The sequence below is a fragment of the Podarcis gaigeae genome, assembly GCF_964106915.1.
Source record: "Podarcis gaigeae genome assembly, chromosome: 12".
Taxonomy (NCBI): Eukaryota; Metazoa; Chordata; class Lepidosauria; order Squamata; family Lacertidae; genus Podarcis; species Podarcis gaigeae.
The window spans coordinates 35,050,963-35,065,321 of NC_139688.1; the positions used below are offsets into that span (position 1 = coordinate 35,050,963).

Consider the following 14,359-nt stretch of genomic DNA (forward strand, 5'->3'; position numbering starts at 1 on the left):
AGCTCGTGACTCCCCCTGAAGAATCCTGAGAACTGTAGTTTATTTAAGGGTGCTAAGAACCAGCTTTGTAAGGGTGGAAACTACAGATCCCAGGTTTCTTTGGGGGAAGTCATGTGCTTTATATGTTTGTTGGAAGTGTTTTAAATGTATGGTGTGGATCTGTCCCTCCCTCCCTGTCCCCACCATCCCATACTCACGCAGTGTAAGTAAATAACTTCCCATGATTGCTCAGGTATCAAAAAGTTATAGAGGTGCTTTTTTTCTTGCAAGTTGTTTTAACTTTAATTTTGTTTTATTATGCACATAGAAGAGTCACAATGAACTTTATGAAATCAGGTGGAGAGGTTTGTAAAAGAAAATATTTCAAAGCACCTGTCAATCTTTCTACCTTTCTAAGGCTTTCATTCTAAGGCTAGTGTAGGGCGGGGGATGGGGGATTCACATGCCTATGCAGAAAACATCAATCTTTGGAGAGTCACAACTGTGCATTATGAGAGCAGTTCCCTTGTTTTTCTTTGCCGCTTCCTCCTGCCATGCAAGACTAAATGACCTTCCATACAACTGCACTTCACTAAGTATCTTTATTCCCTTTTACAATGCGGCCCTCACTTCCCTGTATTTAATTATACACTTCTTTATATTGAGATAATGTAAGTGAAAAACAGTTACAATAGATTAAGAGAAAAACTTTGAGGGGAACACAAGAGAAAGAATCATTTATATACTGTTCCTTTAAACTCGAAAATCATCTCCTATGATAATTGGAGGGGTTCTCTTTGTAAAATTACTTCTGCTGATAGCTGCGGTGCAGCTGCTTCAGAGTGGGGGGGGGGAGCGTACACACAAAAGGAAAGTTACTTTAAATGAGAAATTGTATTTATAGTTGAGACAGATTGAAACAGGAATGTTGACATGGTTCTTGGAGCAGGATGTACATATCTCCTGGAAGGGACCTCACAGATAATTCAGTTCAACCCCGTGTCAATGCAGAAAATCTGCAGCTGCAGAAATATTTCTAGTGAAGCAGAGTCCTCCAGTATGGTGTCATCTGCAAGTGTCATTAGCTTTGTCTTTATTTCTTGATCCAAGTCATTTATATCAAAAATGTTGAAGAACCCTGCAGTATCCTACTTCTCACTTCTCGTAGAAGTAAGAGGACCCATTGATGAGCACTCTTTTGACACAGGCTACATATCCACCTATCAGCAACACTGTCAAGTACACATTCTACCAGCTTTTCAATGAGAATATGGTGGGGGACCTTGACGACAGTCTTGCTGAAATCAAGATATATTACATCTACAGCAGCTCACTGATCTACCAAATTGTTGTTGTTGTTTAGTCGTGTCCGACTCTTCATGACCCCATGGACCAGAGCACACCAGGCACTCCTGTCTTCCACTGCCTCCCGCAGTTTGGTCAAACTCATGTTTGTAGCTTCAAGAACACTGTCCAACCATCTCATCCTCTGTCATCCCCTTCTCCATGTGCCCTCAATCTTTCCCAACATCAGGGTCTTTTCCATGGAGTCTTCTCTTCTCATGAGGTGGCCAAAGACTACCTCTTAATAAATCTACACATTAAACCTAAGGTTAGTCAAGGCATTCCTACTGCAATTTGTTAAACTGACCTCAGAGATCAAAGCAGCAACTATTACTAAATCACATTCAAGCAAATATCTGGGTGGATTATCTTCTCCACCAAGTTGAAAATTAATCATAAACTGCTAAAGGGCAGTGGTATGCATATATTTAGGCTATAGTCATGTCCTAAGCCTTGCTGTAATCAGAATCAAGCAAGTTTAACATGGGAGACATAATCAAGTCCTTACTATCTGAAACACGGTGAAGTCAATGTATTAAGGAGATTTAGATTTAGGGAACTTGAATTTAAGTCCTACCTCTGCAACAAACAGCAGTGCTTTTCTGCCTCATTTATTTCAACAGGAGAGTGCTAAAGAATGCACTTAAGGGTGTTTAATCTTCAATAGATAGTCTATGCAAAAAGTAAAAAGCACTACATTCCAAAAGCATTTTTAGAAAACAATTTCAGAAGAAGGATAAATCTATTTTAGTTTTCACCATGGTTAAATATAATGTTTCAGATTTATAGGAGATTTACAAGATTTCCCTACCTTTTTTCTTGACTCTAGTGAATCAAAACTCTCACAGCTGTCTTCCAGTGACAGTGTTTCCATGGGAACATCTGCTCCAAACCCAAGAAAATCTTCATCATCACTCGGAGTATTAAATATATCAGCCAATTTGAGCATCTGTTTTCAGTTCGTAAAGAGAAATGGAAGATAAAGTTAGCTATAGTAGTTATTAGTAGCATCTTTCACAAGAATGGCATATTAACTCAGTTCAATTAAACATACATAGTACACATGAAACTACACAGGTCAAAACACAGAGGATGCTAGGAAGGCTGATTTAGGTTGCAAATCACTCCACACTTGCTCAGGAGTAAGGACCAGGTGCTCACTGACCCTTGTCACAGGCTCTGTCAAGAGATAGGAACCCAAACCTGGCCCTACAGGCAGAGCGAGGCAATCCAACTCCCCATTGCAGCTCAAAGCCAGAGCTATGCAGCTTCCCTCTGTGTCCGAGAGACCTTCTGAGCTCAGAGCAAACGGATGTCCCTCCACTTCTCCTTTTCAACCCTGAGCTTTCTTCTGCACCCGAGGAACACCACAACTCTGAGCATCTGCCAGGTAGTGAACCAAAGCAAGTCTCTGCCCCCTTCCAGCACTGTGCTGGATGGACGGTTGGGGTCCCAGCTCCAATTTTAAGAGATGGAAAGAGAAGCGCTTTCTTCCTGGCCTCCTACAGTGGAGGGATAGTAAGGGATTGCAGATTCCCATGTCGTTTAATTGTTTTTAAATTATATATTAGTTTTCACCGTTGATATACAGTACCAGTCTTATAAACTATTACAAATTATCTCAGATTTTGCCTAACAGGACAGTTCAAGACACAGGAGGTTGTAATACCTCAAGGACACTGGGTTGTGTCCAATGCTAATCTTACTCCAAGCAAACCCAGTGAAACCAATGGTCAGGATTCACTTATGCTTATTATTTTCAGTGTCTCTATTCTGAGTAGAACTTAGGTGGCTACAACAACCAGCCTTTTAACTTTGTGATGTTTCAAGTGCAGCTCTAAAACAGCAAGCCAGTTCACCAGCCAGAAACGAAGATATTTAAAGGAGGTGTTTAAAAGAGCACCCTAATGGTTGGAGGGTGGGGGGGACCTATGAACTGAACTAAAGAAATCAACATTACAATGCTAAAACTTTAGAAATGTATTTGGTATACACTGCCACTATACAGTGGTACCTCGGGTTAAGAACTTAATTCGTTCTGGAGGTCCATTCTTAACCTGAAACTGTTCTTAACCTGAAGCACCACTTTAGCTAATGGGGCCTCCCACTGCCACTGAGCCGCCGGAGCACAATTTCTGTTCTTAACCCGAGGTACTATTTCTGTGTTAGCCTGAAGCGTATGTAACCCGTTAGCCTGAAGCGTATGTAACCCGAGGTACCACTGTATATGCAAATACCTACGATGAAGTATCACTAGAATATTCCTCAAACTCTATTCACTACCTGAGAAAATATGTAAAATAGGCAGGCATTGTCTAAGTGAGGCTGACTGGTTTGTTTTTAATATGAAGTTCACAATGATAGTGATGATGATGAAAAAGCAAGAATTAGAAAATCTAACTCCAGTATATACACTGTACATTTTTCCTCCACACTCATACACATTTTTATATGTTATTTTTATAACATGTTTTTCAGCACTGGAAAATAATTACAGAGTATGTAGTTTTTAATTTTCACTTTCCATAAACTTACAAATTGTGCTCACATTCCCATATTTCTTTTCTTCATTGTTTCTCCCTGCTCTCATTTGAGACACTAACTTATATAACAAGGCTGTTTTCCCCTTATTTTCCTCATCCATTCTGATATAGGTGGTTTTTATTTTTCCAGTGAGGACCAAGGCATAGCCTTACACATATTAGAAGCCATGTAACTAAGTGTATTCCAGTTTTCCACTTCTGCCCAGATTGTATACAAAAGAATTGTTTTGAAACTTCTTGGTAATTACATTTCCTGTATAATTTCCAAAATACACTTATTAAAAATTGTAGTACTGTGTTGAATAACCAAGTCCGTTCTTCCAGTTACATATGCTATTTACCAATCAGTAAATCTTCCTCCCACTTCTTTTTAAAAGTTGGGGATAACTGCTTATCCTTAGTATGATAACATTTGATATATTCTGCTTAGTAAACTCTTTGATCTGGATTAATCAGAAGCTTTTCAAAGGGACTGTATGCACCTAGGGGTCCATATTTGGCTTTCAATTCTGCAACAATGCTTAGGGGGTTTAATCTATGAAAATAACAGACTATGAACTGTTGCCCAGTACATTTGGAAAACAAAACATGCTGAGATTTATAGATGGATAGTGTAATTTGTAAGTTGGGCGCTGGGCACTGCCCCTGACCTGAACCATGGAAGCACTTGACCCGTTTAAGACTCTGATATTTTTTGGGGGGTGGGACTTTTAATTAGTTTTTAAAGACCTATTAAATCAGGAGGGGAGCAGGGAAAGGAAGCACTGCACCTCCTTTTCCTGTCTTCTTAACTGCACTACAGAGAGGAGGGAAGTCCAGTCCTGCTGGGTGCTGCTTCACCAACACATTCCCTGTAGGAAACACGCCTTCATCAGTGCCACCTCCTCCTGCTCCATGGCCACACTTTAAGTCGGATTTCAGACAATGAGTCTTTCCCATCCCTACCTGGAGGTGCCAGGGAATGAACCTGGGACCAGCAACAGCTTTCCCCAAAACAAAACAAGCCAACAAAGTTCTCAGTGCGACTGGGAAAGAGGAGTTAAAAATGAAGCACTATAATACTGAACATTTTAGTGCCGTATTGCAAAATGCATATGAGGAGCTGTGGAGTCTAGTTGCTATGAATAACTGGCTTCCAGGAGCAAGTGCATTAGTTCCTGAACTATTGTACAGCTGAGCTAGCCGCTGCTGCGATTATCGTATGCCTAACTAATTTCTTCTTCTGCATCTGTACCAGAGGAGTCATTACGGGGGTGTAATTACAGATTATTAACGAAGAGGGGGGGGAACCCTTTTCGAGTAAAGTCCCTTTTTTGATCTCTGTGTGTTGGTATGGAGGGACTCTGAATAAAGTAACACTGCAGAGGCTTCAAAAGAGCCTTTTGCATTCCAAGCCCTCTTCCCTCCATATTGATTTTCAATAGTCTTATTAAAATCATTCAGGAGCGCCAATGCCTTGATTTAAATGAGAGCTGTATAACATACAAGATTGATACAAGATAGACCTTGTAAATCAATGAGTTTTGCACAGAATAACTGTGGCAGTGCATCAAAGAAGCTGGTTTCTTGCCACCAAGAACTCACAACTTTTTACTTTAAAATGTTTATAAGTAATTTTGCATGTAACCACTATGCAGCCTTGACACAATAACTAACTGATTCATTTTAAAAGCTTCTACTCTGTTAAAAAAGAAACATCAACCTTGAAGGAAAGTGAATGTTTTGAAGTGGGTGGATCTACTGACATGGTGAGAATTTTGTGAAATTAGCAGTTTGTCTACACCACAGGCCTACAATTGGTAGGCTGAGACCCACAAGCTACTTGCATTCTTAGCTAGGGTGGATTGAACCTGTGGTTCCTTCTGGCAGATGGGGAACACCCAAAGGTGCTCAAAGCATCTCCAATGCACAGCACCAAAACACACCCCAAACCCCCTTCCCCAGCTAGTCAAGAGAAAACTAGGGATTGTTTAAAGTACATTAGGCTGATTGAACCTTGCCTCAAACAGCCAAACAACTGCTTCCAACAGATTGCAAATCTTTCAGTGGAAGTCAAGCTTCTCATTAAATATCACTGGGGATAAAATAGTGTCCTACTGAATAACTCCCAGGATAGTGAAAAGCACTCTTCTCATGCTACTTTCTGGACTTGGTAGCTGGGACCAGAACCATTGTAACACAGTTGCCCCAATTCTCAATGCATGGAGTTGGTCCAGAAGAATACCATGGTCAATATAAGAAAGCAGTGTTCAAAACTCCCAGGAATTTCAGGAGCAGCTTTGAGCTCTGGAAGCGGTACTGCGCCCAAGATTTCAGATTAAAACTGCAGAATGGATGGAAAGCAGAGGGCCTTTTTCTGCCTCTCCACTTCCAGCTACTCTCTTAAGACTAGAGAAGAGACCCTCTTAAGAATATTAGGGGGGTGGGCAGGGGAAGGACTAGACCATGGGGAAAATGAACATAATATTGTAATTCATTCATTTTCAGCTTTGTATTCTTGCTATAAAAAGTGTGCCTAGACATTCCGTTGTTGCGTCCATAACCTAGGTTTATGGTGCCATTTAGCTCCTAGCTTTCATATCTCTGTTTCTAACACTACAAAAAAAGGTAAAGATGCAGGAGCAAAGTTGAAATTCCCTTGTCCTGCTCCCAGTAGAGGGTATCAGGGTAACCAAGACCAGCTCAGTCTCATAGTGAAGTCTGAACCCAAATTAGAGTGGAACTAGATAATCCGTATCATCCAAGAACGTAATGAACCATTAACAACTCTAGACCTAATTAATCACTCCCTAGACCTACTGATTAAATCTGTGAGATTTAGTAAATCAAGAGGGCATGTGGTTGGGTGTGTTACCACAAGCACCTTGTCTACATCACAAGGTTTCATATACTGAAACACATCTCACAACACATCAGACTGTGGCACTGAATACTTCCGTTGGAACTGCAACAACTGCTAAGTGAAGGTGACTCCAGAGTAAAGTGACTTTATCCTCAAAATGTGCAGCTAGTTGGACAAAGCAAGTCACTAAATGACCCAAGGGCCCTTTCCCCACAATATCAACCTTGAGACTGCTCAGAATAGCTCCACCAGTCAGTTACTAGCAAGCTCTTAACTTACATGCCAAAATTATACAGAACTTCATGGCCAGAAGAGATCTCAAAAGCCCTGTACAGTATAATAAAACAAAGATAAAAACCAATTCAAATTAAAAAACCAAAGTCAACAAGGACAAAGCAATCAACAAAATCCAGCAGCAACCAAACCAAGCTTGTTGAATATGCAACAGGAGCTCATGGAAGGCCTTTCCACAGCTCTGGGACTTTCATGAGAAGGCTGTGTTTTCCATGAAGGACATTCTGGCCTTCACCTGAAGCTTCTCAGCTGACTTTGAACTGCAAGGAGGTTCACATGGGAGTAGCCACAATGGCCAATAGTCAGGGATGATGTGAGCTGCAGTCCAACAAATCTCTTGAGTTTCACCACCCCTAACTTAGGGCTTCACAGGTCAAATGGAGAAGCAGGGATGCTATGAACCAAAAAGATGAGATGACCCTGATGTATCATTAAACCAGCTCAGAGCATAGGATGCAGCATTATGCTGACTCAGACCACTGATCCACCAGCACAGGTACCTGTTACACTAACTGGTGGCAGCTCTTGCAGATTTCCCAGTTTCAGACTACCATTTACTGAGGGCAATGCTTTCAAAGTAGGTCAAACATAAAACATTGTTATAACCAATAATAATGGAAATAATTCCTTCCAGTAGCACCTTAAAGACCAACTAAGTTAGTTCTTGGTATGAGCTTTTGTGTGCATGCACACTTCTTCAGATACACGCATACAATGGAAATAATGTTTCCATTGGTATAAATTAGTGCACTAGGCACAAACAAACCCTACTAGTATATAGAAAACCAAGAGGGGGCAGCGGCAAATAAAATCTAAAGCAATGGCAGTAGAAGGACTGACCAATGCTTAACAGTAGGATCTTCTGCATTTAAAATTCCAGAGTAATTTATACCAAATACTTCTTGAAAACCAAGTCACTGACGGTAGACTTGGATTGCAGGGTAGTTCATGAATGCATTACAGTATGGCAATCAGTGCAGATAAATTTTATCTATACACTATATTAAAAGTGAATGCTCTCCACTAGGGTTGGGGATGCTCTGGTACTCCAAATGCTGTTTATTGTTTATTTAGAGTATTTGTGCCCTGCTGTTCAGTCAGTGAAAGGCTCCCAAGGCAGCTTACATACAATGAAAACAAGAGAGTTCCTACTCATAGGCTTACAATCTAGAACACACACACAAGGAAAAAGGGACAGGAAGGAAAAGGAAAAACCATAGGTTGTAGGACTCCCAACTTCTATCAGTCCCGGGAAACATGGCTAACTGTCAGGGCTGATGGGAGCTGTGGTCTGTTTTTAACCTTCCAACATCATTGAAAGCCAAGATGTTGTAGTCTGGCAAGTCTCTGGAAGGCCACAGGTTCCCCACTTGTCAAAACACTTCTCTAAGAGCTTGCGATCCAAAACCATGCATGTCTACTTGGATATAGGGCCATCAACAAATTAAATAAATTTTGGTTTCCATATAACATACTCAGTGCTATTTTTCAGGGGGAAAGGACCCAGAACTCACCATGAACACCTCCCTTCACACATGTGGTGTGCATGTGTCACCGCAGGTACTATTAGAGGAGTTTCCTCCTGAGTAGGTGGACTGGCTCCTCTGAGATAGTGCTTGCCACCTTTGTGGTTTCTTTTCCTTTTTTAGAAAGAAACACTTATTTTAAAAAGCTTCGACGTTTTAAATAAATCTAGGGAGCTTTTGTATTTACTTAAAAACAGAAATAGTATCTTTGTAAATATTAGAAATACTTTTCAGGAGTAACGCTGAAACATTTAAGGAAAACTTTGTAAAGTTTCTTTACTAACTGGAAAGTTTTATGAGTCAGCTTACATCTGAGTTCGCCACAATGCAAGAGAGTTTATTTGCCAAACGCCCCCTTCTTTCGCTCCTTTTTCAGATTCCTTCACTTCCATCACTATCCTTACTGTAAAAAAGAAGTGACCAGGCAACCCTGTAAGGGGCGGGGGGCAACTTTCGCGGCAAGGCCAGTCTCATCAGCGACTTCCTCATTTCCCGGACTCCTCGAATCCGGGCAACTACAGAGAAGCACACAAACTAGGGAAGGATGCAAACAAAGGCAGCGAGGTATTTCACTCGACTGTCCCCAACCCTGCCGGGTTAAACAGCAAGAGATAACGCAAAAGGAGGAGAAAAGCTGCAGCTAAGCAATGAATCCAAAGGTTGTAGAGCGAGTTGGGCAGATTATCTTTCTCCTCGCCCCCCGCCCAATTTCCACATTTGCAGAAAAGTCCGTCCTGCTGGTCGCACGTGGCTGCTCTGTGGAGAAAAGCCAGGCACTTCCATTGGGAGACGTCCATGACTGAAAGGCCTGGGCACTGCAAGCAAGGCGTCGGGGCCATGCTTGGCGAGAGGGGGCTCAAAAGGAGACCACCACACCCCCTGGGCAACCCCATATATTCTGCTCGCCAGCGAGGAGCGCGCGCGAGAGTCTGAGAAACTGGCGCCAAACTCCCTGCGCCCAGCGCGCGCCGCGAAAACCCGAAGCTCTGCGAACGCCCGCGGGGCGCTTCCGCCTCACCTTGCTCCTCGGGGTCTCCGGGGCCATCCTGCTCGCGCGCCCACAAGCCCGCCGCGCGCCCGCGCCCACAAGCCCGCGCTCACTCACGCGCCCCTTTCTTGCGAGAAGCTGCTAGAGCTCGAACAAGCCTCCTGCAGACGTTGGGAGCGGGACTGTACGACCCTTGGTCGTTCAAGGGGGAGACGAGCAGGGCTTTTTGCCGTCTTCCCCTCTCCCTTTCTTTTCCGTCTTACGCTCTGGAAGAAGTTATGCCCTCGGCGCTGTTTTAACAGCTCCTTACCATGTCTGCTGGGCAGAGGAGCTTGTGGTTGGGGTCTCCGTGCGCACTGGGCACCAGGGACTCTCCCCGAGATCGGAATGGAACAGTCCGGTGGCGGGAGATGCGATGGGGCTGAGCGGCGCGGGTTCTTTCGAAACTTTCCCCGCAGAAAAGAGTCGCGCGGGTCTAGATGCAGGGGCAGTTCCAGTGCCCTACAAATCTTCACGGGGGGTGAACCGAGGCCAATATTTGCGCCTACCGGAATACAGTACATCTTTCCCCGCCTTTTGGGGGCGTGGAAGTCGTTCAAACTGAGAGTCGCCGCCTTTTCCCCTAGGCCTGGCTCCAAACATTACTAGCTGCAGTTGCAGGCGGTCATTCGCCCGGTGAAACTTTTCCTCTGCTTAAAGATGTAGGACTCAACGGAAAGTATGTGCATCTTGGATTAACCGGGCTATTACGCAGCTGTGAGCGATGCAGACGACCTGTTGGGAACCACAGTTAGATCTTACCGGTATATACACGAAGTTGTAAAAGGAATCAAAAACTTTCACTGCCCTCAATTGCGTAGGGAAAAGCCCAGAATTGAATCTCAAGGAGGGATTGCAACGAGCAAGGACAATTCACCCACCCTCAACGTGAGCGGAAAACAGAGATGTACCAATCTTTAATTCTCTACATAATGACTCAAAGCTGCAAATGCAGCCTGGATCTGGTCCTCTGGAGTTTAAACAGTCTAAATTCTAGAATAACCTTAGGCTATCCCAAACCATTTGTTAAAGTCATTGGGAAACTACTTCCTATGAATTAGTGAGCGATTACAAAAACACATTTGTCTGTAAATGTACTCTCAAGCAGGGTGTTCATATTGAATACAAAAATAAGAGTAAAGCAAAGTATTTAAAAGACAGTGCTCTCTTGAGAATGGGCATGGCTGTCAAAATGAGATACTGCTTACAATATTTACAATTTTGTCCTACGTATGGATACCAAAGTTTTATTCAAATCTCTTAAGCTACATAACTTAAATTTATTTTACATCCGCTGGCCCCCTTTGAAAAGAGATCAGAAAGTCAAGCAGATTTCTGATCTTCAAACTTGTAACTGTACATTTCTAGTTTTGCTGAGATCTCAGCCTTCAAGTCAATTACATATGCTGTGTATTTAGATTTCTTTTAGACCTCTTCAAAACAAGTACAGTGATCAAAGTGAGCTTTTAATTTGAAATGGGTATTTTTTAAAAAGCACACCAACTTCTCACTATTTCATTATTCAAAGGCTATATTACAGTCTTTCTGGTCCTTTTGAAAATAAATGTAGGGTTGAGTTTGTGTTTCATGCTTAAAATGGAGGATGCTGTTCTGCACAGAACTTTTATTCTAGTATCCAACTATTCCCTGGTCTCATTTTGTTATCACATTGCAATCAAACTTACACAGAAAATGCCAAAGGGTCAAATTGAACCAAACACATTTCTGCTTTCACCTAGTGAATGAATATTGAGATTTAATAACCTCTTCAGCTGAAAAACACTCTTCACACTGCTCAGCAAGATAGAATGCCCACCTAAACTTTACAAAATTGTGTCCTTCCATGAGAACATACACACCAACATCCAGTTATGACGGCACATTCTCTGGCACTTTCCCTATAAAGAGCAGTGTGAAACAATATATCAATACAGTGGTACCTCGGGTTACATATGCTTCAGGTTACATGTGCTTCAGGTTACAGACTCCACTAACCCATAAATATTACCTCGGGTTAAGAACTTTGCTTCAGGATGAGAACAGAAATCGTGCAGCAGCGGCAGCAGGAGGCCCCATTAGCTAAAGTGGTGCTTCAAGTTAAGAACAGTTTCAGGTTAAGAACAGACCTCCAGAACAAATTAAGTTCTTAACCTGAGGTACCACTGTATACCAATTCTCTTTGGTATATACTTTCCTCTGTTGCTTTCCTATGCCTTCAGCTCAACTTTCATTTCAGCTGTACTTTCATTCAAGCAGCGATGGGGGTCTGTTCAACCTGGCATGTCTCTGTGCCAAGACAAGTGCAGCTTCTTCCACATTTTCCTGTCTCTGTCTTTGCCAGAACCTATAAAAACAATTCTGCAACTTTAAAGCTAAAGTTTGCTTTCTCTTCTCTCACCATCCCATTTTCCTTTTGCATCATGTCTATACGTGGGCCTTGGGGAAGGCCCTTGGGGAAGAAGACACGTTCCATGATGGATCTGATTCCTGCCCACTGCTGTAGCTGAGTGTTTAGGAAACTATGGTACTCTGTTTCTAGTGTAGATTTGAGTCCTGGGAGCCCCCTCTCTTTTGCCTCTGACATGACTGTTTCTGGCTAGATGCTCAAAAGTAAATAGGGCCATATTCACTCCTTCCATCTATTGCTTCCCAACCCTACACAGTGATCTGCTGGGGAGTTCACGATCCATGTTTATTACTTCTTTATTTATAAACCACTTCTCAAAGCTGCTTACAACAGAATTAAAATAGGATAAAATAAGCATTCTAAAAACAAAACCATTCCTACAGATGTAAAAGTAATATTTCATAAGTGACTGGGTCACATCTCAGTCAAATACGTCTTCAGCAAGCAACTAAACATGATGACTCTGGGTGTCTGTCTAATTTTAGCTGGTAATTGATTCCCTGTGCATCTGTGGCTGCCCTTGTTTGCATGTCATGGCTGCTACCTTTGACTACTTTTCTCCCTGTGTCCCAGGGGACCGAGTGTACTCTCTGAAGGCCTCTTCTGCAGATAGCAATGTGCGAGTTGTCTTGTGTGGCCCCTTCTTCCTCCCTTTGGTTGTTGTGCACCAAAACAGATGTGAGGAGCGTAAGGTGAACGGAATCCCTGACTGTACAGATATTAGGCACCAGCACTGGTGATGCAAGGGATGAGCTTGGGACATGTGCCCCTGCCTTTGACACTATTGGCTCCCTTTGTATGTGGACACCTTTGCCAGTGTAGTCCCCACATGTTAGGTTGTGGCAGTGTTTCTTGGGATGCTGGAGATGTGTCTATGGTTTTGATACCATATAGGGATTTTCTGAATTTTGAGTTTTCTCTTCCTCACAGGCTGAACATAAGGGAAGTAGCAGAACAGCTGCATATCTCCTGTCCCAGTGTCATTAGTATATACAGTGGTACTTCTATTTACGAACTTAATTTGTTCCAGAGATCTGTTCTTAACCTTAAACCATTCTTAACCTGAGGTAACACTTTAGCTAATGGGGCCTCCCGTTGCCACTGCACCACTGCCACACAATTTCTGTTCTCATCCTGGTGCAAAGTTCTTAACCCAAGGTACTACTTCCAGGAGTCTGTAACCTGAAGTGTTTGTAACCCAAGGTACCACTGTATAGGAATGGTGGGCACAGGTTATCCAGCCCACTGTTCTCATTTTTCAGTTAGAATCAGTGCTTTTTTATTTAAAAAATGTTTAGGGGTACTCTCATTTTCCACATTTCAAACCATGCTCAAGTTACCTTACAACATGAAAAAAATACTTAATACAACATAACAAAAGTAGCCATAAACAAGAAATAAAACATTAAAAAATATGCAACCAAACTTAACAATTTCCACATAAATGACAACAAAATCTAAAATATATATACGAAAAACCTAACAGCAACTGCCCTTCCAACAAAAAAGCGCCAAACACCCAAACTCAAGAGATTGACACAAACTAACCAGTCAAACATACAGACCCTCAAACATATACACCCTATAGCTTTAATCACCTTGGGCTATCATTGCTGCTACCAAACCAGCTTCTATGCTAACCTTCTTAGCCTAAATTCCAAATGTGCAGATACTAGTAGTGGTTAATCGGGGACAAGGAAAATGGTGTCTGCACAAGTTCAAATGTACTCTCTTCTTTTGGATATTACAGAATTGAGTGCTAGCTTTAGAACAAAGACCAGCTCCAGACCTCCTTTTTATTGCAAATCCATGATGACTTGTGCTCACGATGCTATCAGGGCAGTCATATATTATCTCACTTTCAGTACTGTTCGTACTGTACTTGAAAAAGTTTTGGGATGCTCACATCGCTTGATTTCCGATCGGTGCATATACCATAACTCTCTTCTCTGGAATATTTCAGACCACAAATGTTTGGGTTTATTCCCCACACCACTATTTTCTTGTGCTATAGTCCTTCCAGACAACCATAATGTGGTCAATAACATCTTGCAGAATACACTTGTAATAAAACACCAGTCTGGAGGGACCCAAAGTTTCAGCTTCAGAAAAGATAAACTCTGGCTTACAAGAATACCTTATGTTACTGCTTCATCACAGTACTGTACATCAAATCACAGCCTATTTAAATGTTAGTTTGCATTGCATCTCCACAACAGAGAAAGATACAGTTGCCACTTATGGGTGTGAATAAGGAGCTTTATTGAAACGGGGGAAATAAAGTGGGGGAAATGAACACTACCAAAGTTTCTTGTGAAAGTGGAGACTTCTGTGTTCTCAAGATGCTTTTTATGGTTTCTGTTTTTGTCCTGGCATTCAACATTATGAAGCATTTCC

The 14,359-nt window shown here is 42.2% G+C and overlaps 1 protein-coding gene across 7 annotated transcripts in view; it reads right to left on the bottom strand.

Moving 5' to 3' along the window:
• CDCA7L (cell division cycle associated 7 like) overlaps positions 1–14,359 on the bottom strand; it is a 67,840-nt gene that overhangs the window by 12,815 nt on the left and 40,666 nt on the right. For 3 of the 7 annotated variants that reach the window (XM_083705299.1, XM_083705303.1, XM_083705300.1), the window contains exon 2: positions 2,135–2,272. In XM_083705299.1, the coding sequence (XP_083561425.1) occupies positions 2,135–2,272 (138 nt within the window). Of the gene's footprint in view, positions 1–2,134; positions 2,273–8,837; positions 8,955–9,546; positions 10,291–14,359 lie in introns of those variants that run through there. The other 4 variants (XM_083705302.1, XM_083705301.1, XM_083705305.1 and 1 more) reach the window with 4 other exon arrangements.